The sequence below is a fragment of the Carex rostrata genome, chromosome 17 (assembly GCF_964058835.1).
Source record: "Carex rostrata chromosome 17, lpCarRost1.2, whole genome shotgun sequence".
Taxonomy (NCBI): Eukaryota; Viridiplantae; Streptophyta; class Magnoliopsida; order Poales; family Cyperaceae; genus Carex; species Carex rostrata.
Window position 1 is genome coordinate 5,241,273 of NC_135934.1, and position 23,490 is coordinate 5,264,762.

The 23,490-nt window shown below is 33.7% G+C and overlaps 2 protein-coding genes across 3 annotated transcripts in view; one reads left to right on the plus strand and one right to left on the minus strand.

Annotated features, from left to right (window-relative positions):
• The window catches only part of LOC144568374 (midasin-like protein), a 32,732-nt gene extending 23,504 nt beyond the window's left edge, over positions 1-9,228 (plus strand). The window contains exons 55-76 of one of the 2 annotated variants that reach the window (XM_078318705.1): positions 34-109; positions 213-325; positions 413-471; positions 623-736; positions 1,003-1,071; positions 1,153-1,309; positions 1,405-1,559; positions 1,642-1,724; positions 1,814-1,995; positions 2,137-2,385; positions 2,470-2,649; positions 2,734-2,892; positions 2,976-3,194; positions 3,716-3,979; positions 4,079-4,222; positions 4,296-4,499; positions 4,591-4,993; positions 5,529-6,823; positions 7,109-7,390; positions 7,892-8,170; positions 8,712-8,837; positions 8,926-9,228. In XM_078318705.1, coding sequence (XP_078174831.1) covers positions 34-109; positions 213-325; positions 413-471; positions 623-736; positions 1,003-1,071; positions 1,153-1,309; positions 1,405-1,559; positions 1,642-1,724; positions 1,814-1,995; positions 2,137-2,385; positions 2,470-2,649; positions 2,734-2,892; positions 2,976-3,194; positions 3,716-3,979; positions 4,079-4,222; positions 4,296-4,499; positions 4,591-4,993; positions 5,529-6,823; positions 7,109-7,390; positions 7,892-8,170; positions 8,712-8,837; positions 8,926-8,961 — 4,848 coding nt within the window. In that variant the 3' untranslated portion in view covers positions 8,962-9,228. Of the gene's footprint in view, positions 1-33; positions 110-212; positions 326-412; positions 472-622; positions 737-1,002; positions 1,072-1,152; positions 1,310-1,404; positions 1,560-1,641; positions 1,725-1,813; positions 1,996-2,136; positions 2,386-2,469; positions 2,650-2,733; positions 2,893-2,975; positions 3,195-3,715; positions 3,980-4,078; positions 4,223-4,295; positions 4,500-4,590; positions 4,999-5,528; positions 6,824-7,108; positions 7,391-7,891; positions 8,171-8,711; positions 8,838-8,925 lie in introns of both variants that reach the window. The other variant, XM_078318706.1, reaches the window with a different exon arrangement.
• A 7,102-nt stretch (positions 9,229-16,330) lies between these two features.
• On the minus strand, positions 16,331-18,074 carry LOC144568709 (GATA transcription factor 1-like). Its single transcript, XM_078319078.1, has 2 exons — positions 17,823-18,074; positions 16,331-16,703 (listed from the first exon to the last, which is right to left on the minus strand). The coding sequence occupies exons 1-2, from the start codon at positions 18,072-18,074 to the stop codon at positions 16,404-16,406; spliced, it is 552 nt and encodes a 183-aa protein (XP_078175204.1). The 3' UTR covers positions 16,331-16,403.
• Positions 18,075-23,490: the final 5,416 nt, after the last annotated feature.

Here is a 23,490-nt window from a genome sequence, read left to right on the forward strand (position 1 = left end):
ATTTTCTGTTTAACACGTGAGTCTATTTTGAAGGCTTTGCAAGGTCTTCAACTCTTGGTTGGACGCATCCAGTCTTTGCAAGAGACTGACAGCAGATATTCTTTCAAAGGTAATGGTGATTATACAATGTGTGTAAAGAGTGATACATATAGAGTTATTTAGTCCACCTCTTTTCTGCTTATAATATGATGCATTCTCTCTAATTCCAACAGCACAACTGCCACCGGTTTATGTGCTTGTATCATCATGGCAAAAACTGGAGTTGGAGTCATGGCCTGCAATGATTTGTGGTGTCCAGGAAACGCATGATGCTAGTGCTGGAAGGGTAAGTCTGCCTTTTTTTTTTCTTGGATGCATGACTTGTGATTCCGTTTGGTTAAGTCTGTATAATTTATCTATTCATTTTTTGCAGTTATGGTTCCCTTTGAGAGCTGTCCTTCAGAAGGAACAGTTGGTCTTAACAATTAAAAGGTACTGTTGCCTCCTCCTGGGTGCATAAATAACAAAAAATAGTAACAGAGAGAAAACACAGATGTAAAAAGAATGAAGTGCACATTGATTATGTACATATCTTCATGTGGTAGTTCTCTAGTACTGATTATTGTTTGTTATAAAAATGCAGCATTGAGGATTTTATTCAATCGTCTACAATTGGGGAATTTAAGAGGCGCATGCAACTTCTCCTGGCTCTGCATGGAGAGCTCTCAAGATGCATTACATGCGATATTTTGTCAAGGTGACTAATTGTTTTGCAGGAACCCATTTTCATTTTGTTTCAATGTTTGAGTGTTTGTTGTCAATGTTATCTTTTCCATACCACGTTGCAAATCCATTGCCAATAAATAATTAATTTATATGCTAAGAAGACGATGAACATCATAAAAAAGATTAAATAACTATATTGCTTTGTTGGTTTGTTCTCTAGATTGTCAGTTTATTGAAGTTATACAATCCTATTTGTTACTGTGTTGTTTCTGTGGTCTAATAATTTTGAATTTGCAGTTCTAACACGGGCCAAAAGCTAGATGTTCTGTACAATGCATTTGGTTATTATGTTCAGTTTGTGCCCCTGTGAGTCATCTCCCTCATTGGTGATTTTTAGAATTTTCTTACAGTTGTCATTTCTTAGTACTAATGGGGCTGTGTTATTAGGGTATCGGAGCACATTGAATCTGAGAGAAGATCCATAGAGAAGGAATTAAAAGAAAATGTCAAGCTCTACCGTTGGGAGCAGGACCCAAATGTTTACTCAATAGAGCGCTTCAAGAAGAGCCGGCATAAAGCTTTTAAGCTTATTCAAAGATATAATGTAATATGTCAGCTAGTATGTTTTCCAGTTATGCTTATTTGTTTTATCGAATGCATTTTTATAAGCCTGAAGAGAATTTGTTTCCATACTTCTAGGAATTCTTGCAACGACCTGTGATGATAACCTTCCTTAACAAGCAAGTGACGGAAGCAGGGACTCCAGCCTGGCTTGATCAAAAGGAGACTGAAAAGATCAATGGAGAACTGCCACAGTTTCCTGTGGATCTTGTTGAGCTAAGAAATGCAGAAAGGTTTGCTCTATTTCCATTATTTTATTTCTGATCTGTCGTGTTAAAAGTTTGGATTGCTAATGATTTTGCGTTTCATTTGTAGGTTCTTATGGTATGACGGGTGGAGAAGCAAAGCTGACTCAGTATTCCAGAGTTTGGGTGAATACTTTTTGTTGAAAGATGAAGGTTTGATGCTGTCTGATGTATATTTTATATTTTTATTTATTTGCAGATTGGAATTTACAGCCTTTTTTTTTCTTCTGAATCTGTTGTAGCTGGTGTTAAGAAAGAATGGGTCAACTGTTGGGATTCTCTTGGAAGTATCTGCTTAAATGCAGCCGAGCTAGGTCATGCATTGAGGACTGGAAAAAAGAACCGTAAGAGGAGGGCTTTCACAGATCTATTGAAAATGCTGGAAGCATGCGGTTTATCGAAGCACAGGCCTGTTAACACTATGGTACTTGAAAGATTTGTTTGTCTGTTGATACTTTAAAACCTTTCCTTACCTGCATAATTGCTGTTTATGTTTTATATAGTGTTGTAAGACAATTTATAGGTTTAACTATGCTAGTGATATTTTTTTTTCTCACATCTGTAGCTTGGGGGTGATTTAGACCATCAGACAAGCTTATTCGTGCAACCATCCTATGATATTGAGCATTTACTTTTGCCTCAACGAGGGAACGAGACTTACAAAGAAGCCAGTCAAGTGTCCACTGAACCGAGCAGAGTTGCACATGAAGATGAATGGAAATCTGCAAATAAATTATACTTTGAATGCTTGACTATGATTCAACAGTTCTTTCAGAGTTCTTTGAAGTTCCACAAGGACCTTGATCTTGAGCAGGTTGACATCTTGGCATTTCATGAGATGTAGATAATTATATTTTGCAAGTTATGAGCTAAGTGTCCATTTTATTCGAATTTGCAGGTTATTCGAGCTAAGTCCTTCATGGACCATCTGATGGATGTGCTCGGCAAGCAAAGGCATTCTGCGTATGGCCTCTTTCAGCAGCTGAGTGCCCTGAGGGATCAATATTTCTTATTGGAAATTTCAGGCTGTCTATCTATCAAACAAAAGGCTATACTGAAATGCATGTGGCAGCAGAAGGTAACATTTTTCTGGAAGGGTACATGCATAGGTACAGACATTATTGTGCTTTTGCTAACCCATGTATTAATTTTCTTTTTACAGAGACTCTTTGATAGCTTGCTTGCTTTGTCAATGGATACAAATTTATTGCTTGGACTCTTTGAGGATTGCCATCTTTCCAACTGCAAAGAAATCCGAGATGAGTCTGCTACGTTTTCATCTCTTATTAAAGAGCTTCAACCAGGGTTCACGCAATGCAAGGTTAACAATTTCTATATTATTGCATCACGTCTCATAGTTCCAGTGGGCCATTTGTGTGAATTTTTATACTCTTTTTCTTTCAGGAGTGGCTGGACAATAACCTTATTGGAGGTACAACAGCACTTCCTTCCTGTATTAAGAGAATGCCACTTGCTACCAAGGATATGGAGAAAATACTTGAAGCAAACATGCACAAAATCTGCAAGTTTGAGGAACAGCTTGAAGGCTTGGCCCTTAAGGTCGGACCGATGAGATCTGTCATGCACGTTTTGATTAGTCGGTTCAGAGAACTAATAAACGAGGTTGGTTGAATATTTTTGTCTTTCATTTTTTTACTTACTTTTGGTCAAGTGTTGGTAAAGACATGGAATTTTTCTTGGAAATGGATGTAATCACTAAATTACAAGCAAGGAAGTTTATGCATATGCTTGATGGGTTCGAATCCATTAACAAATTTATAACTTGATAGTCTTGACAATCTCATATATGTATGTTGCCTATAGAAGATATTAACATTCAGTGCATTCTTTACCATTCATCAAACAATGCTAGAGTTGCAGAAATTTCATAGGGAGCTATTTATAAATCTGCATTGGATTTGAAATGTTTTTAATTGATTATAAGAAATCTTTCAAGATTGTCAAATAAGTATGTTGCCAATGGATCCCCCATCCCATGCTTATTATAACAATATTTGCTGCTGTTAAGAAAAAAAACACTTACATAGCTATTGCTCTTGCATTGTTTGTCAAATAATTATGTTGCCAATGGATCCCCCATCCCATGTGTTTTATGTTGGAACCTAATCATAAAACACTTGTAGGGAAAGAAGATCGAGAAGGACTTTAGAGAAGCAAGCAGTGCACATCAGCCAACTACAGACTTCTCAAATCGAACTTTTGAAGAGGCCATAAAGCTTATAAGAGATGCTTTGCTTACATTGAAGAAGGCAGGTGGAGTGCAGAGTCAAGATGAAGAGCTTAAAATTGGTAATATTACCCTTTGGAAAGACCTATTGGAATCGCAGACAACAAACTTTCAAATAGACCAGATCTGTGATTCTGTTGACAGGGTCATCAATGAAACGGTATGCTCTTCATCTTTCCAAGTTCAATCTTTGCCTGTGATTGTAAATTATATAATTTTTTGTTTCCACATTTAATGGAGGAATTGTTGATTCATGCAGAGAAACATGCTAGAACTTGACCCAAGTAAACCTGATGCATCCTCTTCTGTAGAGGTTCATCTGAATGGTGTTTATCAGCATTTGGGGCTTGTCTTAGCCTTCAGTGATGGCCTTTTATCTGAGTTCCTTGATGCACATAAAATGGTAATTTTACCTTCTTTATTTTCTTTTTGCCAATTTGTTTTGTGATTTTTCTCATTTTTTTATTTCGTTGCAGACATGTAAAATCACTCATTCTCTCGGTCAAGTTCTTATGTTACTATTTACTGAGGGATTTGGTTCTTCTGAAGAACCAACAGAAACTGATGGAACGGCTGGTGCTCAAGATGTAAAGGGAACAGGCATGGGTGAGGGTCAAGGTGCGAAAGATGTGAGTGATGAGATAGAAGATGAATCCCAAATCGTTGGTACTGAAGAGAAGGTATGTATACCTTTCAATTTATCATATTAGGGTAGCACTGGAATAATTAATTTCTAACCATATTTTAATCTGACTTATTAAATCTTCTCAGCAAGATGTAATCGACAAGTCAGATAATCTGCCTAGTGGCAAGGACAAGGGAATTGAAATGGAAGAAGATTTCAATGGTGATATGTGTAGTGTAAGTGAGGATTCTGGAGAAGACAATGATGAAGAAGACGATGACGAAGAGCCAAACATTGAATCACAGATGGGAGATGCTGGTGAGAACAAGGAGGCAGTTACTGAAAAATCGTGGGACGGTAAAGATGGGGATGAGAATCCAGACCCTTCTTCTGAGAAGTATGAATCAGGTTCCTCTGTCAAAGAGACGGACCCAAGCACCAAGGAACTCAGAGCGAAGGATGATGATTCCCTTGGAGTTGATGAGACTGAGACTGAGAATTTTGATGAAGATGAAGCTCCCCAAGAGACCAAAGAGGAGAATCAAACAGGTTTAGTAAAATGAGAATAAGAGTCAGATTTTTAGGGTTGATGTAAATATGAGTAGGGTCCAAATGCCTCAATTGTGTCTGACATCCCCATCTCCATTTTCCAAGTCCAAACAGTCAATCCGATCCGCCCAACAGGATCTTGATATTAAAATGTGCTTGGAGACTAAATATTATATTTTTTTGGAAATTTTGTACTATTTTTTAGATTAGGTATAAAATAACTGTTTATCAGGTGATTCTGGACCATCCAAAAACAGTGATTTTGTACCTATCTAAATAAATAGTAAAAAATTCCAAAAATATATAAAATTTGGTCCCAAGCGGATTTTAATATGGAGATCATGTTGAGCAGTTCGGATCGACTTTTGGACTTTGAAAATGGAGATGAGAATGTGAGGCACAATTGAGGCATGAAAGATATGAGGCATTTGAAACCCGCTTTGTATATATTTAGAGAAAAATAAAATTCCAACAAACTTTCCTTGAGGTGTTCTATTTTTGAAATTAAATTTCCTTTCCATCTTTGAACTAATAGCTGTGGAGGATGAGAAGGATCAAGAGGGGATGGACAAGAGTGAGGCATTTGAAGAGCCTACTGGGGTAGAGTTCCAGGAGCCAGATAAGCCTTTAGAAGATGCTGAAATGGACGATGCGGAGAATGCCGAGCCAATGGATGATACAGTTCAAGATGGAGTTGATGATGAACAAGCGGAAGATGAAGATGGCGAAGGAGAAGAAAAGCCCGGTTCTCCTAATGACATGGAACAAGATAACATAACTGAGGATAATGAAGAAGTTGACATTAGTGGTGCTGAACATGGCAAAATTGAAGAACCAAACATGGAGTCCAAGGAGGATATAGACAACTCTGACAATATTGAGTCAATGCCGGATCCTTCGCAGGCTATGCCAATGACAAACTTTAATGGATTTGATCCCAATATGCAACCAGAAGCCAACTGGGCCAATACCAATGATGTCAGCAGTTCCCTTGCTCCTGGCAGTGACACTGCCAAATTAGAAATTTCCATACCAGACTCGAGCTATGGCTCTAGACAATCCTCTGACTCTAAACCTCAAGCCTCCGAGAAAGATGCTCCAATTGACATGCAAATGCAGCAGAGTAACCCTTTCAGAAGCATCGGTGATGCTCTACAGGAGTGGAAAGAACGAGCAAAGGTGTCTTCTGATCAAGATCAAGCAGAGGCAGGTCCTGACGATGTGAGTGATATGGATGCCGATGAGTACATGTATGTGGCTGAGGGACAAAAAAGCACTTCTCAAGCTTTTGGTGCCGCTACATCTGATCAGATGGAAAAAAATGTTGATGAAGGAACCAGACCAACAACAGATGAGAGTAATATAAAGAAAAGAGAAGAAGCTAGTAGAATAGATACAGTAGAAAACCCTGAAAAATTGCCTTTTCTCAGGTCTTGTAATTCTCTAGTCCATGGAGATGAAACTGATGATGAAAATGTTGAGAAAGCAGTTGATGACATGGATATCCCAATGGAGGAAGCACCAACAGGTGATTCAAACCTTCAATCTTACCAAGATGTGGTTTTGTTCAGCAGATCATATATGGATGAAAAAAATACACCACTTGATGAGTCCCTGATGAACGGAGATCATCCGTCTGATGAGGGGAGCATGGATATATCAACCAATGAAGACATGCAAAATGCTGTTATTGAGTGGAAAAGACACGAGCTCTCTACTACGAGGCTGTCACAAGAGTTGACTGAGCAGCTGCGGCTCGTTATGGAACCGACACTAGCGAGCAAACTTCAAGGAGATTATCGGACTGGAAAACGAATCAACATGAAGAAGGTAACTTCTACAATCTCTCATGTTACATTTGTCCATCTATTAGTGCCTACTGTTCAAGTCCACACATGGTACATGTACAGGTTTTTCTTCCTTTTCTCTTTTGTTGATTTCCTAATTTACTTGTGGTCTATTGATTTGGACTTGGGTACAATTTTTATTGTCATTTTTCTCATATATTTTTCGGTGCTCTCCTCTAGTTTGCCTTTTGTAATATTAGCTTTATGAGATGGGGCACCTGAATGTTGTAATTCTGAACATCATTTCTTTGAAATATATTGGGTGTAGGTTATTCCATACATTGCTAGCCATTTTCGCAAAGATAAAATCTGGCTGAGGCGAACTAAACCCAACAAGAGGAACTACCAAGTGGTGGTAGCAGTAGATGATTCACGCAGCATGTCAGAGAGCCAATGTGGGAAGGTGGCTATAGAAGCATTAGTGACTGTTTGTAGAGCAATGTCACAGCTTGAGGTGGGCCAGTTTGCAGTTGCAAGATTCGGTGAAAAAGGAAAAATTAAACTACTACATGATTTTGACCAGACATTTACAACTGAAGCTGGAATCAAGGCAAGTTTACTGGACCTTTATTATTTTCAGTTTTTTTTATGGAAAGGATACGACTGAGTTGGGTTATGGTGCTACATGAAGGAACCTCTTTTTACATGCCCGTATTTCCGTTCTCAAAGTTCAAATGATCGATCCGAACAGTTCAATGTGATCTCCATATGAAAATCTGCCTGGAGACAAAATTTTACATTTTTTAGAATTTTGTTACTATTATTTTGACAGGTTGAAAATTCCCGTTTTTGAATTGTCCACAAACTTTCAACCTAAAAAAATTCTAAAAAATGTACACTTTGGCCTCCAAGTACATTTTCATATGGAACTAGCGGTTCGGATTGACTGTTTGAACTTTGAGAACAGAAATATTTGGCCCTTCATGAAGCAAACAAATAAATTGCTCTCCATAACTGTTGTAAATTACTGTGCAGTAGAATCAAAATCTTGCTAGAAATCCTTTATCATTGAATTTCTGTTGTGGTTAACTGCTAATTGTTTTCCCTACAGATGATCTCGAACTTTTCATTTAAACAAGATAATACCATAGCTGATGAACCGGTGGTTGATCTGTTGAAGTATCTGAACAACATGCTTGACATGGCGGTTGCAAGATCGCGTACGCCATCTGGGCAAAACCCTCTTCACCAGTTAGTGCTGATTTTAGCTGATGGACGATTTCATGAAAAGGAAACCCTAAGGAGATGTGTGAGGGATGTGTTGAGCCGAAAGAGGATGGTTGCATTTATTCTTCTTGATAGCCCCAGTGAATCCATCATGGATATGATGGTATACACTTCTTGGATAATTTTTTCATGAGTGAGGCCATGGTACTATGCATAGTGCATAATGGTCCGTACGATGGATCAATATCTCCATTTTTAAAGTCTAAAAAATTGATCTGAACCTTTCAACACGATCTCCATATAAAAATGCACTTGTAGATCAAATGTTACATTTTTTAGATTTTCTTTCTATTTTTTTAGATAGGTAGAAAATCACATGATCTAAAAATTCTAAACCATTTAAAAGTTGTGACTTTCTAAGTAAAAGTTTAGAATTTTTAGATCAAGTGCTTTTCTACCTATCTAAAAAAATAGTTAAATTCTAAAGAATGTGAAATTTAGTCTGCAAGTGTATTTTCATATGGAGATCACGTTGAACGGTTCAGAGACTATTTAAACTTTGAAAATGAAAATATTGATCTGTAGTATGGACCAATCTGCGCTATGCATAGTACCATAGCCTCACTCATATTTTCATTTTCATTTTTTTTGGTAGTTGGAATGATCTGGATGTGAAATCTAACATGAATCTGGGACTTTTGCAGGAAGCTACTTTTGAAGGAGATAAGCTCTCCTTCCGAAAATATCTAAATTCATTCCCTTTTCCATACTACATTGTGTTGAAGGACATTGAAGCGTTGCCACGCACACTTGCTGATTTGTTGAGACAGGTAACTAACTCTCTACTGCCCCTTCTGTTATTTCTAATACTCGTATGTTTTGGTGTATGGGTTGTTCATTTTTGTTCTTTGATGGCAGTGGTTTGAGCTCATGCAAAGCTTGCATGATGACTGATCTCCAAATATAGATTCCTTCTTCGATTCAAATTGTCAGTGTGCAGTATATCTGACTAATGAAGAAATCTTTGCAAGAGCAGCACTGTTATTATCTGAGTTTCTGTTTTGAAGAAATCTTCGATTCAAATTGTATTCTTTTATTTTTTCTCCTTGTATATATCATTTGTATTTCTACAAGGCGAAAGATTGGTATAGGCAGATATATAGTGTATGAAATTTGTAGCAACCAATTTTGACAATGATGCAAGTTATATTATTTTTTCTATACTTGAGCCCATTTTCACTTGTTTGCAAATTTCCATAATTTTTTCGCCCCAGATGCAGGATAAATAGTTGTAGATGGGATGAAAAATAGGCCTAATAATATTCCAAATTTTCAGGAGATAAATGAGGTTAAATTTGAATCTTGTGATTTTTTTCCTAACATTAAATATCAATTCTTATATAAATGATATTACTATGTGGAATGTAGATTATGTTTATAACTGATTATCTCCCAAAAGAATGGTAAAAGAAATACAATACATCATGCCTTTCTACACATTTATAAGGGATCCAAGGTTGAAGCAATCTCAAATTCTCAATCCAATCTCTCCGGTTATTACTTCTGTTGTTGTCTCTGCAATTATCATGACACGGTTCCTCCTTGCATTTCTATTGGAGAGTACATGTAACTTTTAATTTCTATATATTGGATTAGCTACGCAGTCCTCATTTAAAAAATACTTCAAATTTGATTTTATAATATTCTAGATTATGGTAGTACAAGCAAATCAAGATATTTCACCAATGGAGGTTTATTGGAACTCCGTCCTACCAAATAGTTCCATGCCGGGTGCCATTCGCAACCTCATTTATCCTACAGGTTGCTCTCTCTCTTTTCTTCGGAGTTTTAAATAGCACGCTATAATGCTATAGCGCTGTTATAGCGTTTTTGGACCATAAAAGCTATGACGCTATTGACGTTGTAGCACGCTATAGTGCACTATAGCAGCGCTACATGGACATAGCGCTATTCTATTAGCTATTCTGCTATGATGCAATAAACGTTATTTAAACCTTTGCTTTTCTTTGAAGAATGCAATAACATAGAGGAATTCGTACCCTCTTGAGTTAAACTCAAATGTTGAGTTAAGATTTGGACCGTCCAATTTAAAATCTGCACTAATATTAAAGGGCTCCGTGTGTTATAGGCGAGGGCCGGATTGACCAAAATTCTAATCATCTGGAAATTAACTCAAACGGTACGAGGATGTGGATTCAGAGAACTACGGAGCCAATATTTTTAGTACGGTGGATCAAATGGTGTACAGTTGACTTAGACAATTTTTTATTTTGACAGTCTTAATAATTTTTAAAAATAGTGTTTAAATTTGATATTTAATATTCTAGATAATACCATGCTTATAAAAATGATGAGATTTGATGGATGTTTCACTGTGAAGTAACTTACAAAATATAACTGACATTAACGATCTTTCATGCATAATCAAATAATACTAACATTGTATGAGACTAATTAATTTGATTGTTAGATTATATATATGTCCATAACATACATATAAATCTACTTTTCAATTTTTTGATTGAATTTGAATATATATATATATATATATATATATATTTTTAAATTATTATAAAGGTTGTCAAAATAATCATTCGTGAAGTAATCCCTTTTCAAAAAGTAAAATCTTATACATACCAGGACAAACCACTAGTTACTAAGAGATGAAAAAAGGAACAGTTCCAAATGCAATTACCTCTGTTGTTAATTAACTAACCTGATTCAATTGGCAGTGAAGAGTAACCGAGTGCAAGTGCGACGCGAGATTCTATACGTGTTTGTCACGTACAAACCGTTGCCATCACCCGATTTTATTCGAAGCAATTTCTTCCTAGAGAAAGATATCTATCCAGAAGCCAAGATAAAAGAAGGATTCAGTTTCAACGGAACCATAACAGGCAATGCCTTTGTTCCTCTTAAAGAAGCCCGAAATTTTTATTAATACCCAAAAATATAATGAAATTACCGAATCTATTCAGTTTTTGAATGAATTTCCAAAAATACCCCTTCCGGTTACTAGATAACCGGACTCATAATACCTTTCCGCTGAACTAGTCCCCGGGTGCATGAAAAATACCCGGTTACTAGATATCCGGAAATTACCCCTATGTCCAGTTAAGTAACCGGACTCACTATTTTAATTGCAAAGCATATGCAATTTTTGAAAGCTGTGCCGGTTATTAAAAAGCTGCAATTTTTGACATTTTTTTTTTCTTTTTTACAAAACAGAAACTTTTTTATTTTTTTTTATTTTTTGTATTGAAATATTAGAAATATTGATTATATTTCTTTGAAAATAAATGGAATATAATCTAATTTGATTTATTAGAAAGACTGGAAAAAATAATCTTGATCAACATTTTTCATGCCGAATTTTTCGCGGTTGTAAGAAAAATTAATATATTTCTTTATGTGTTATTGGAAAAAAAAATACTTAGATTCTGAGTTATTGATCCCGGTTCAAAAGTCACTTCTAGGTAAATACATAAAATATTGTCATCCTTCTATTAGGATCACAATATTTTTTGTATCTATTTTTGGAAAAAAACAAAACTTTTTAGAAAACTTTAAATTATTTAATAATTGTATCTATTTTTGGAAAAGTTGTATCTATTTTTGGAAAAAAACAAAACTTTAAATTATTTAATAATTGTTATTAAAAAAAATTCTCAAAATAGATACAACTTTTTAGAAATTAAATATACTAGAAGGATCACAATATTTTTTGTATTACTTAGAAGTGACTTTTGAACCGCGATCAATAACTCACATTCAAAGCATATTAATTTTTTACCAATAATACAAAGAAATATATTAATTTTTCTTACAACCGCGAAAAATCCGGCATGAAAAATATTGATCCGGATTATTTGTTGCAGTATTTTTAATAAATCAAATTATATTGTATTTCATCTATTTTCAAAGAAATATAATCAACATTTCTATTATTGCAGTACAATTTTTTTAAAATTATTAACCGGCACAACTTTCAAAAATTGCATATACTTTGCAATTAAAATAGTGAGTCTGGTTACCTAAATAACCAGATATAGAGGTAATTTCCGATTATCTAGTAACCGGGTATTTTTCATGCATCCGAGGATTATCTCAGTGGAATGGTATTCTGAGTCCGGTTATTTAGTAACTGGAAGGGGCATTTTTTGAAATCCATTCAAAAACTGAGTAGATTCGGTAATTTCATTATATTTTTGGATATTAATAAAAATTTCGGTAAAGAAGCTGATGCCATACCATTTTCTTCAAAAAATCTCCATAAAATCTTACACCATTTTTCAATGGCACCAAACTCTGAAGCAGAAAAACAAATAGAGTACTCTTTAAATAATTGTGAGGCTCCTACTATGGAAGGGGAAAAGAAATTTTGTGCCACATCTCTTGAATCCTTGATTGACAATGTAATCAATTTATTTGGTACACATGATATGCATGCAATTTCAACAATTGTCAATGGAACTCAACAAGAAAATATGGCCTATAAAATTGAAAACAAATCATAAAGTATTGCCAAAATTTTGTGTGGTATCTTGTTTAAGACCGTGAAATTTGTACAGGAAAAATGGCAGCAAGCAATATATTTATACATTGAAAAATATGTGGCCTTAATTTTTCTCACATCACACCACGAGTGTCAATATTCCATATCCTCCCAGTTAACAAAATATTTCTATTTAGATCTGGACTGTCTGATTAGAATCCAGGTTAATCCCGCTCAAGGTGGAATTCACAAATTCTCTTTAATATTCGTGCATATTTTAGTCGGATGGTCTGAATCTAAACAGAAATATTACGTTAGCTTAGATGATATGAATTCCAGCATCAAACAATCAGCAGCATTTCCTGTACTCTGGACACATATTGAAAGCAAAAAGAGAAAAATATAGTTTATGTGCCGGTCAAATATATATATATGAAATGCGACTAAAATATATATATATAAGGTTGGCTAAGATTAAAGTGGTAGTTTCTGAGCTTTAGTGTTATCAATTCGTTTTTCAATTTTCAAAGTTCAAAATGTCGATCCGAACCGTTCAAGTCAATCTCTAAATTAAAATATGCTTGGAGACCAAATTTTACATTTTTCTGAATTTTTTTACTATTTATTAAGTCACTTTGAAAATCGTTGATCCAACGGTGGCTTTTAATTTTCACGAGAAACTTTTTTGTTTAGTAAACGCAAGATCATAAAATAATAATGCACATAATTTTGTAACAGTAAAAGAGACCAAAGGAGGAAATTATATTTTTGTTTGAAAATCTGAGCCATTATATTCGTTTGAGATCAGACAAAACACTTAACCAATGCACTAGACAATCATTTGTGTTACATGTTAGTAATTATTGTATTTAATGTATACTTGGGTTAAACCTTTTGGTTTTTTTTTGTACAAATTTAGTTTAAGTTATGATTAATTCAAATATTATAAGTAAAATAATAAAAAATAATATATATAATAGACATATTGTATCCTAAATTTTTTAAAATTACCGTATCACCGTATCCGTATCGTATCCGATACGATACCCGTACCTGTATCCATGCAACATAGATATAAGTTCAATTACTAAATTGTTTATTTGTCATAAAATAAATTTTCTTTTGGACAATTTAGCAGTCTGGTACGTAAAATTAGTGATTAATTTTATTTTTTCTTGCAGTCCTACTGTGAGGTCATGAGCAGCTGTAATTTATCTATAACTTTGTACACGTATTTTAAAGGCTTACTTGAAAGAGTGGGGATTTAAAAATAATTAATTAGTTTGACAATTTTAACAACCATAAAAAAGAATTCACTAAGCCAATACAAATTTTAAACTGCTCTCTCATATCTCTTTTTTCTTTTCTTTTTTTAAATGTTTTGTTTGATTAGGAGATAAAGTGATGAGATAAGGGAATAACTTTTATCATCGGTTTCACACAGGATAAGAATTATCCTTTTATCTCTCTATTTATCTCACTCTAAGATATAGTCAAAGGAAAAAAAAATGTTAATATGTCACAGATAATGTGAGAAAACAAATTGAAAGAAGAAAAAAATACGTTAAAAGGGATGAGATTGAGAGCGGCTTAACTTGACAACTTTAATAAAACATTTTCAATCAAGTAAAAAAAAAATATTGTCAATATATTTAATAAAACATTATACTTTGAAAGGAAATGAAAAGGCCCACTTTTTTCGGTTTAATTCGAATCAAATATAAAAAATGAAATTGATTCAAAATTCAACCGAATTGATCTATTTCAAATTGAAAAACCGAATCATTTAATCCAACCTTTTTACATTCGATTGTAAATCAAATAAATTAGATCCAATGAACACTTCTATATTCAGTGGCGGAGACACATTTTAAAAATGGAGGTCAATCAATCTTTATTTTTTTTTTCAAAATTTGTAATTTGTAGTTTATTTTCTATATTAATTTATAATAAAATATTATAGATAGTGTAAAATGATCTCTATTGGCAACAAAAAAATTTATATGATTAACTATCGTTGAAACTGCGTTTTGATAATTAAATAAATTGTCATTTAAAAAAAAGATAATTAAATAAATTGTAAAGCAAGCACACAGTCACAGATTTAATTAAATAATTCGTCCAGAGCTATTCAGCAAAAAAAAATTCTGCAAGCGTTCCTTCCACGCGTCACCTGCACATTGGGGTAAGCAATTCAGGATCTCCCATGATCATTTTCATGTATGCATGTGTGTGTCATGTATTTGAACAATTTATTATCATTTGATAGTCACCCGTTACAGGAGAGAACACAGAGATAGCGCAATCTAGGGACTTTGATTAGGATTTCGAACGACTGATAACTTTTCAACTCAATTATAAATTGCATTAGCTTGATTTCAAAGTATTTGTAATATTACTTTTAGCTTGTTTGTTAACCGGATTGCATGCCTTAATGAAAAATAACTTTTAACTCAATTATAATTAAATTAAACCAATGCCTGACGATGACCTTAATTTGAAGAGGAGGTATCACATGATAGTGATTATCTTAACATTTTTTATAATAACTTTTCAAATCAATTAAAATAGATGAAAATTGAAAACTAAATTTATAGAAATATTATCGATGAAATAGATTGCTAACAATGGAATTTATTACAATTTGAGTATATTTTAATGATGCATAAATCACGGTTAATTTAGAACAATTAAAATTTCAAGCCAATTGATTTAATATTATCTTGTGAAATATATACTTCAAATTTTATCAAGCTCATAATGTTTGATTTGTAATATGAAACATTTTTTTTAAAGAAAGACATCAGAATTCTCAAAGTAAATGATTTGTCTAGCGAGGCAAATTTACCGAAATTTTTATTAATAGGAAATATATTAAATAAATATCGAGATTAGAGAACGCTTTTGCGTTTTATTCAGATATACCTCTGGCCGTTATGGCTTATCACGGCCAGAGTTAGCACCTAATTAACAAGCTTAACCATTCTAATTGAACCATAAAAAAACGGAAAAAAAAAAACCCTGTCCGTGATAGATTAGAACGGCCAGAGAAAAAAAAAAAAATCCCTGTCCGTGATGAACAGTAACGGCCAGGTCCGAAAAAAAAAAAAATTGTTTAACCTATGGCCGTGATGGGTTATCACAGCCAGCCTTTTTTTTTTCTTTCTTTCTGCCTCTGGCCGTGATAGATAGTAACGGCCATGGTTTTTTTCTTGCGTGGTTCAGTTAGAATGGGTAATGATTAATTAAGTGTTAATGCTGACCGTGATAGGCCATAACGGCCAGAGGCCGTAATAAACCATAACGGTTTCCCTATATTTCGATAAAACGCAAAAGCGTTCTCTAATCTCGATATTTATTTAATATATTTCCTATTAATAAAAATTTCGGGGCAAATTTAATATATAAATTAATTAGCACTCGACTTCCAGTTGCTAGATTGGGCCTCTTGAGCATTGTATTTTTCCTGAGCACAATTGTAAATATTTTTAAGAAAAAGTTTAAAGTAATCGTTTCTATAAATAAAAAAAATTGATAGAAGAAAGTGCAAAAGCTTTACTTGTTTCAAAATAAAATGCAAAAGATAATTAGTAACAAAACTTTTAATATGAAATAGCTGAAAAACTACAAAACATAAGTGCCAAGTCTTTCACCATTCTAATTTCCAGCTATGCGTATAATTAAAATTATTCACCAAAACCACCCCTAACATGTTCCTTTTTGTATTACCACCCCTAAGTTTCTCAACCCAACCCTCTATAAGAAAGCAAATTACATAAAAGTGTAAATTGTAATCCCATTGTCAGAAAACAACAAAATAGAAAGAAACGTAAAACCATATGGTTAGAAAATGACAATATTTGTTCGCATAACGAACGCGCTATGCGGCATTCTTTGATAGAGACACGAGCAACTGCGCTGCGTGCATCATGTCCCGATTGGACCTCTCCAGTAACCTCCTACGCATCTCCTGGACCCGACGTTTGGCGATGAATCTCAAAATCCTCCGTTGCTTTGCCTTTTGCAACTCCTTCATCTCTTCTAGTGTGAGGACATTAGTTGAAGATGACTCGGATGAGGCTTCCTCTCCAGTCAGAGTGAAGAACGGGAGAGGATTCTTACCCGCATCTACTTCCAGTTGTCTTTTTCTGAATCTAATCCCGCATGCATTACACAGTGACTGTAAAAATACAACGGCAAACGAAAGGATTAAATATAATATCAAAAGCAACACTACATTTTTTTTACTTTTAAAACTATGACAACTTTTTCGCATTTGTAAAAGATTTTAACAGAGCTGTTTAAGCATCATGCAGTGCAAAGACTATAAAATCAGCAAAGCATGTACAAGGTTCGTGGGCTGCATGAAGGGGAAACTGCTGTGTTAAAATAAGCTTTTGTCAGGTCTATATATGATCTGATTTTGAAACTCTTAAACAGGAGAAAAATGTTATTTTATAAATCAAACCTTTTGAAGTAAAACAAACGATAAATTTCTATTGAAGCCTTTGAAACTTCTAATAAGCAAAAAAAAAAAAAAGAGCAATCAAAAAGTGATAACTGAAAATTTGAAATTCGAATATAGTGCGAAAATGGATCAGATTATCGCTAAAAGGTGATGTGCTAATTAAACAGTAGTGTGCAATACTTAAATAGGATATTTTCTTCATTATTTGTTGTTTTTTTCTATTTTATTATTCAATTTATGAATCGATCTGGTTAGAGAGATGGCTGAAATTCAATTATAGTGAGGAAATGGATCAAATTCTTGCTTAAATCTCACAAGCTTGTACTACAAAGCATTTTATTAAACAAATTGAATCCATCACCAAACAGCAATTAACATTTAAATTTAACAAGTGACGATCGAGCATATCATTGATAAAACAGAATCCATTGTAAAGCAGACTTCTATACTAAAAAAGGCATTTCGAAAATGGAAAATTTCTAATTTCGGTTAAAAGGTAAATATACTCCATACAGAGATGGAAGAACTTAATACATCAACAGGAAAAAATTTAATCATACAAAATTATGAAATATTTAATAATATTTTATTTAAAAGTATTTCATAATAAATTTCAGGTCTATATGATCTGATTTTGAATCTCTCAACCAGGATGTAAAATGTTATCTTATAAATCTATTCAAGCCTTTGAAACTTGTAATAAAAGAAGAAGAGCAATCAAAATTCAATCTACAATTAATCTAACGCAATCAGTGAAAATTTTCCAGAGAAAACAAAATTCGAGTAAAAACAGAGGATAAAACAGAAAATGGATAAGTGAATAGGATAAACCTTTGGTCCACTGGGTCCCGAGCGCCAGAGAGGAGTCTTAGAAGTGCGGCAATTAGCACAAACCCCTGGACGTTGCATCCCAGTGCTCGATTTCTTCATCAATAATTCTACCTCATCTCTCTCATCGTTGGATTCATCCTCTGTCTTCTTCAACAGAATCTCGGAGCGACCCCAGCCGTTGGATGTGATCCGACGAGGACTTCTTATCTTCGCGTATTCATGAGCAATGGCGAAATTGGTTGTAGGAGCCATTGATCAAGGAGGAGGTTTTGCTTTGAAATTTGAAAACAGAGGTATAAAGAAAACAGAGTAGTGTAACTAGTGTTGATCCACTAATTTCTTATAACAGGCAGTCAGGCACGCATCGAATTATATTTTGATAATCTCCAGTGTTTTTGTACTGGAGACGGTTTTAAACTTGCAAATGTGTGTATTTGGATGCGTTTTTTTTTCTGTTTTTACGTAGTAATGGAGAAGATTACGGTAAGCTGAAGATTGTCGCTTTCGAGCCATGTATAGACGGCGGGGGAGGGGACCGCACGGTATCTCCTGCACGAGGCGTTTCCTGGATGGATCCGGTGTAGTGCGTATGGTTACAGAATTGTTCGTAATTGGGGCGCTGGTAACTGGTTGGCTGAACGGGACCCACAAGAGCCTGGATGGTGCACCATATGGTATATGGATCAAGTGCTTGAAAAGATTCCTTTCTCTGGCTGATTCTGCTTCTATGTCGGAAGTGTCCAGTGAGCGTAAACTGAATCAGATAGTGATGTTAATGGATCGGGTATTCGGGTCTCTATTTTTTTTCCTGCTTTTTTTTGTGCCGTTAAAATTTTGAAAATGTTTTATTCAATTTTGCAGCTTGGTTTTTATGTTTTAAGAGATAATTATCGAAAACAACTGTTAACAGTGTCTGAATATCGAAAACATTGTCTGAACCGCTATTAAAATATCCACTGGACTAATAAATAATGTGTAATATATCCGATGTTGTAGCATGCACATTTAACCGTTCATTTCTTTTATTTTTAAAAAAGTTGGCCACATGTAGTGGGAATGTTTAGAGGGCGGATGACTTGAAAAAACAAGGAAAATATTAATAAATTTTCATTAGTAATAAAATTAGTTGTTTAGTACACTCGATTTTATTTTTGATAAGTATATAGAGTGATACTTCTAATACTATACCTTATTTATTACTCAAAATATTTTTACAATTTTATTAATAATAGTATAACTTTGCTATTCAATTATCTAACCTCCAAAATTACACTTCTACTACTTATATTATCCCGTAAACTATACCACTAGTTATTGTTATTATTATTATGAGTTGAGCTTATTGTACATCACAATAAAAAATAAAACAAATTTATCTCATGTGATGTTAGATAACATATATAAGTATTTTTCTAACTTGAATTTTGAAATAGTAATTAACAAAAAAAAAATATTGTTACGATGTGTCTAAGAAAGAGTTGTAATTAAGTTGATTGCTTTTGTTTTATTTTGAAAATATGATCATAGCTAGGAGTCGTAATTGATCATTTTTCCATGCTATTTCGTAGTATCATAATTTTAAGCACAACTTAAGGATCGTCTGAAATAAATATATTATTTTAATTAATTAGTTGTATAAGGGGGCCCAGTTTGTATATATTATTTACATTCTCATGATAACCCGTCATTTCAAAGTATAACTACAAACAATAAATCTTAAATTAAAATAAATTCAGTTCAAAATTTCCCTAAGTTTTGCATATGCACTTGAGTTTATTTATATTTTTTTGAGACGATTGAGTTTATTTATATGGTGCTTTCACTTTTTTTCTTGAAGAAACTGTTTGTAGGCTTTGCGCCATTTTTTTTTTAATTTCTTCTTTTGTATTTAGATATAATATTCTATATAGTTTAGAGTAAAATGTCATAGTATTGTAAAATTGATTCCCGTTTTTTGTATAAAAAGTTTATATAATTGATTTTTATATATTTTTGACTCTCATAATTTGAAAGTATGGCTCTGCTTCTGTTACGCACCAATAAGTTTTTTAAGTTCAAATTAGTCATGCACTCTTTACAAATTATTCGTAAACAAGAACCAACAGTTGGTTAAAATTTAAATATAAAAATATGTTGTCAATATTTAAAGTTAGAATGCTTGTATTCATAATAATTTCAGAGCAAATTAAAATTTTGATATAAATAAATATTTTTAGAACTCAAAAGATTTTACGAACAAATATTGATCGGTCGATTTTTTTTTTTTTATAAATATAACAAACTATATTATCTCTTAAATAAGGAGAAATATGAACTGTGTCATCATAATAAATAAAAAGATGATAATAAAATAAGATGAATATAAATGTACGTAAGGCAGTTTAGATGTAAAATATAAAACTTAACTGAAGTATAGATTTTTATTGGGAATTAGAAACATCATCTATGGATTCGAATTAGAAGCATTTCTTAAAATTTACAATGTTGATAAAGCCGACAGGGACAAGTACGGCACTGCAACTTCTGTTATTGGAGTTTGATCATTTTGGGAAACACGTGGCTGCGATTCGATGAAAACGGATTCCGAATCTTCATAAAGAGCGTCTCAGCTTTCAAATCAATTCCGATCCAAATCCCGTTAAAGATCCGAATTTGCTTTCTTCGGTGAGTTGGCGAGCTCAACTAGGCGTAAAGAAAACAGGGTAGTGTATATTGTGTTGATCCACTAATTTCTTATAACAGGCGCGCATCGGATTAAATTTTGATAATCTCCAGTGTAATTGTACTGGAGACGTTTTGAACCTTGGAAATGTGTATATTTGGAGGCGTTTTCTTTCCTTTTTTTACGTAGTAACGGAGAAGATTATGACAAGCAGAAGATTGTCGCTTTCGAGCAAAATACACATGACACGTGCCATGTATAGACGGCGGGGGAGGGGACCGCACGGTATCTCCTGCACGAGGCGTTTCCTGGATGGATCCGGTGTAGTGCGTATGGTTACAGAATTGTTCGTAATTGGGGCGCTGGTTGGCTGAACGGGACCCACAAGAGCCTGGATGGTGCACCAGATGGTATATGGATCAAGTGCTTGAAAAGATTCCTTTCTCTGGCTGATTCTGCTTCTATGTCGAAAGTGTCCAGTGATCGTAAACTGAATCAGATAGTGATGCTAATGGATCGGGTCTGTGTTTTTTTTTTCCCTTTTTTTTTGCCGTTAAAACTTTGAAAATGTTTTATTAAATTTTGTCGCATGGTTTTGTATGTTTTAATTTGAGAGATATTATCGAAAACTGAGATGATTTTTTTTAAATCGATGTTAATGTGTCGGGAGTTTACGCTTAAATATTGTTTAGGAGTGATGGTGTCTGAATTTTAAACATTCAAATTAATTTAGTATAAAGTCAAGCGGTCAAAATTAAAATGTTAATAAATTAATTTTAATGCATTCACTTTTTAAATATTTTTTTGACCATTTAACTATATGCAAAATTAATTTCAAAATTAAATTTTTTTACATGTAAACGCATCACTCGTAAAGTAGGTGAGTTTTAATAGTTTGAATTAGTTATTTGAAATCGATTTAACGGATTTTGAATTTGAACTCACCAAGGGACTAGGTGAACTTAAGACCACCCTAGTTCTACTCTACTTTTACATATGAATTAACAACACGAACACATGATAGCTACTATCCGGTTTTCAAAAAAAAAGAATTAACAACACGAAATGTTTTGAACAGCAGTGGAAAGTTTTGGTTAGTGCCGTCAATTTAAGAAAATATATCGCAAGTTATTTTTTTGTGGATGAAGTTCCAATTAAATATAGTTTTGCAAAATTCTTATAAACCCCAATACATCCGGTGTACTTTTTCAATTAGTAACATATATAAAAATGCACACCAGCAATGGCAAAGTATTCATTTGCAGAATATATAATATTGTAACATTTGCCAACCTAAAGTGTTGACATTGTTTAGGCATTTGTTTGCGGGCATCAATTGCCTAATTAATATTGTTTACTTTAATTTATTCATGTATTGTATATACTATATATCAAGTTGTGCAACGATTTTTATTTGCATTATTTCTGATAAGCTAGATGGTTCCTATATTTAAAATTTTAAACACTTAATACAGTGTGCTAATTTTATCTTTCCATATACATGAAACGTATTCTCGGTAATCAATTAATTGACGCAGTACGGAAATAATTTTTCACATGTCGTGCCGTGACCAAAATGTTAAGGGATAGTCACTACACACGAATAAACACGCTACGTGAGTCACGTCATGTTTAAATATGCAGTGATCAAACGTGACTCACTTGACCATTTGATCATAATTTTATGTTAATTTATTTAATATTCATCATTTATCATGATCTAATGCTTCTAATTACACATGACTCGCGTGACTACGTGCTGTACTGTGCTATGACTAGATATTTCGCATATCGTGCTGTGACGTGTCAAGTTTTCAAAATATAGTCACGGCAAGGGACACGCGAGTCACAACACGTAATCGACACACGTGCCGTGTCATGACCGTACTGTTCCGTAACAGAGCCGATTTAATTTGCTGTGCTATTTTTCCCACTCTACATAAATCAAATCCCAAGTTGCTTAAAGCTCCAATTTAGCCAAACCCTAAATTGGGTGAGAAAAGTAGTTAACCGAGAAAGAGAAACAGAGAGAAATACAAATAGGTGTGTTAAGAGAAACAACAAGAAACAAAATACCTAAACTCAGATTGGCAGAGCAACACAGAGGGAGAAAAATCAGATAATAGTACAGCCAGCGTCGTGGCATATGGAAGAGGAGAGGAAAGCTTCAGAAAATCGTCCGTACGAACAAAGGCCATTTTTGCGAGGAGAGAAGATCCTCTTTGCCATTGTTGGAACGCTAAGGCAACAAAATCAAAGAGACGGAGAGGAGAAGCCGAAGAAGAGGAGGCGGGGGCGAATTGCTCGAGGAAGGCCGCAGGAGAGAGAAAAAGTTACCGCATGAGTGTTAGAAATCTTTTTGTGGTGTTTGGCATGGTGGATTAAGAGATTGACGCTTAATAATTTAAGCATTACAAAGAAACTAACGTTCGGCAAGTATGGAGGATTACAAAGAGTGAGTCTATGGTACTATGTATAGCACGGATGGATCCGTACTACGGATCAATATTTTTGTTTTAAAAATCTTAATAGTCAATTCGAACCAATCAACATGATTTATATATGAATATGTATTTGCAGACTAAATTTTATATTCATTAGATTTTTTTTACTATTTTTTAAAATTAGTAGAAAATCACTATTTTTTAAGTGATTTTCTATCTATCAAATAGTAAAAAAATTCTAAAAAATATAAAATTTAGTCTGCAAGTATATATTCATATTGAATGGTTCAGATCAATCGTTAAAATTTTCAAAACAAATATATTAATTCGTATTATGAACCCATTTGTGCTATGCATAATACCATAGACTCACTCGATTAGAAATATCTATTATAATATTAAAGAAAGAAGTAAAAGACTATCTTACCCATCACATGTGAAGACTATTAATTCTATCTTTTTAAAATAAATTTAATACACAAATAGAAGAATATTAATTAATTAAAGAAGTACACACACTGTACCAACATTATTCAATGGAAATTTTTATTAATTTTATATT

Coding starts and splice junctions, on each gene's coding strand:
- LOC144568709 (XM_078319078.1), bottom strand. CDS start 18,074: ATGGCTCCTACAACCAATTTCGCCATTGCTCATGAATACGCGAAGATA. Junction 16,704..17,822: donor CGGGACCCAGTGGACCAAAG/GTTTATCCTATT, acceptor GTATTTTTACAG/TCACTGTGTAATGCATGCGG.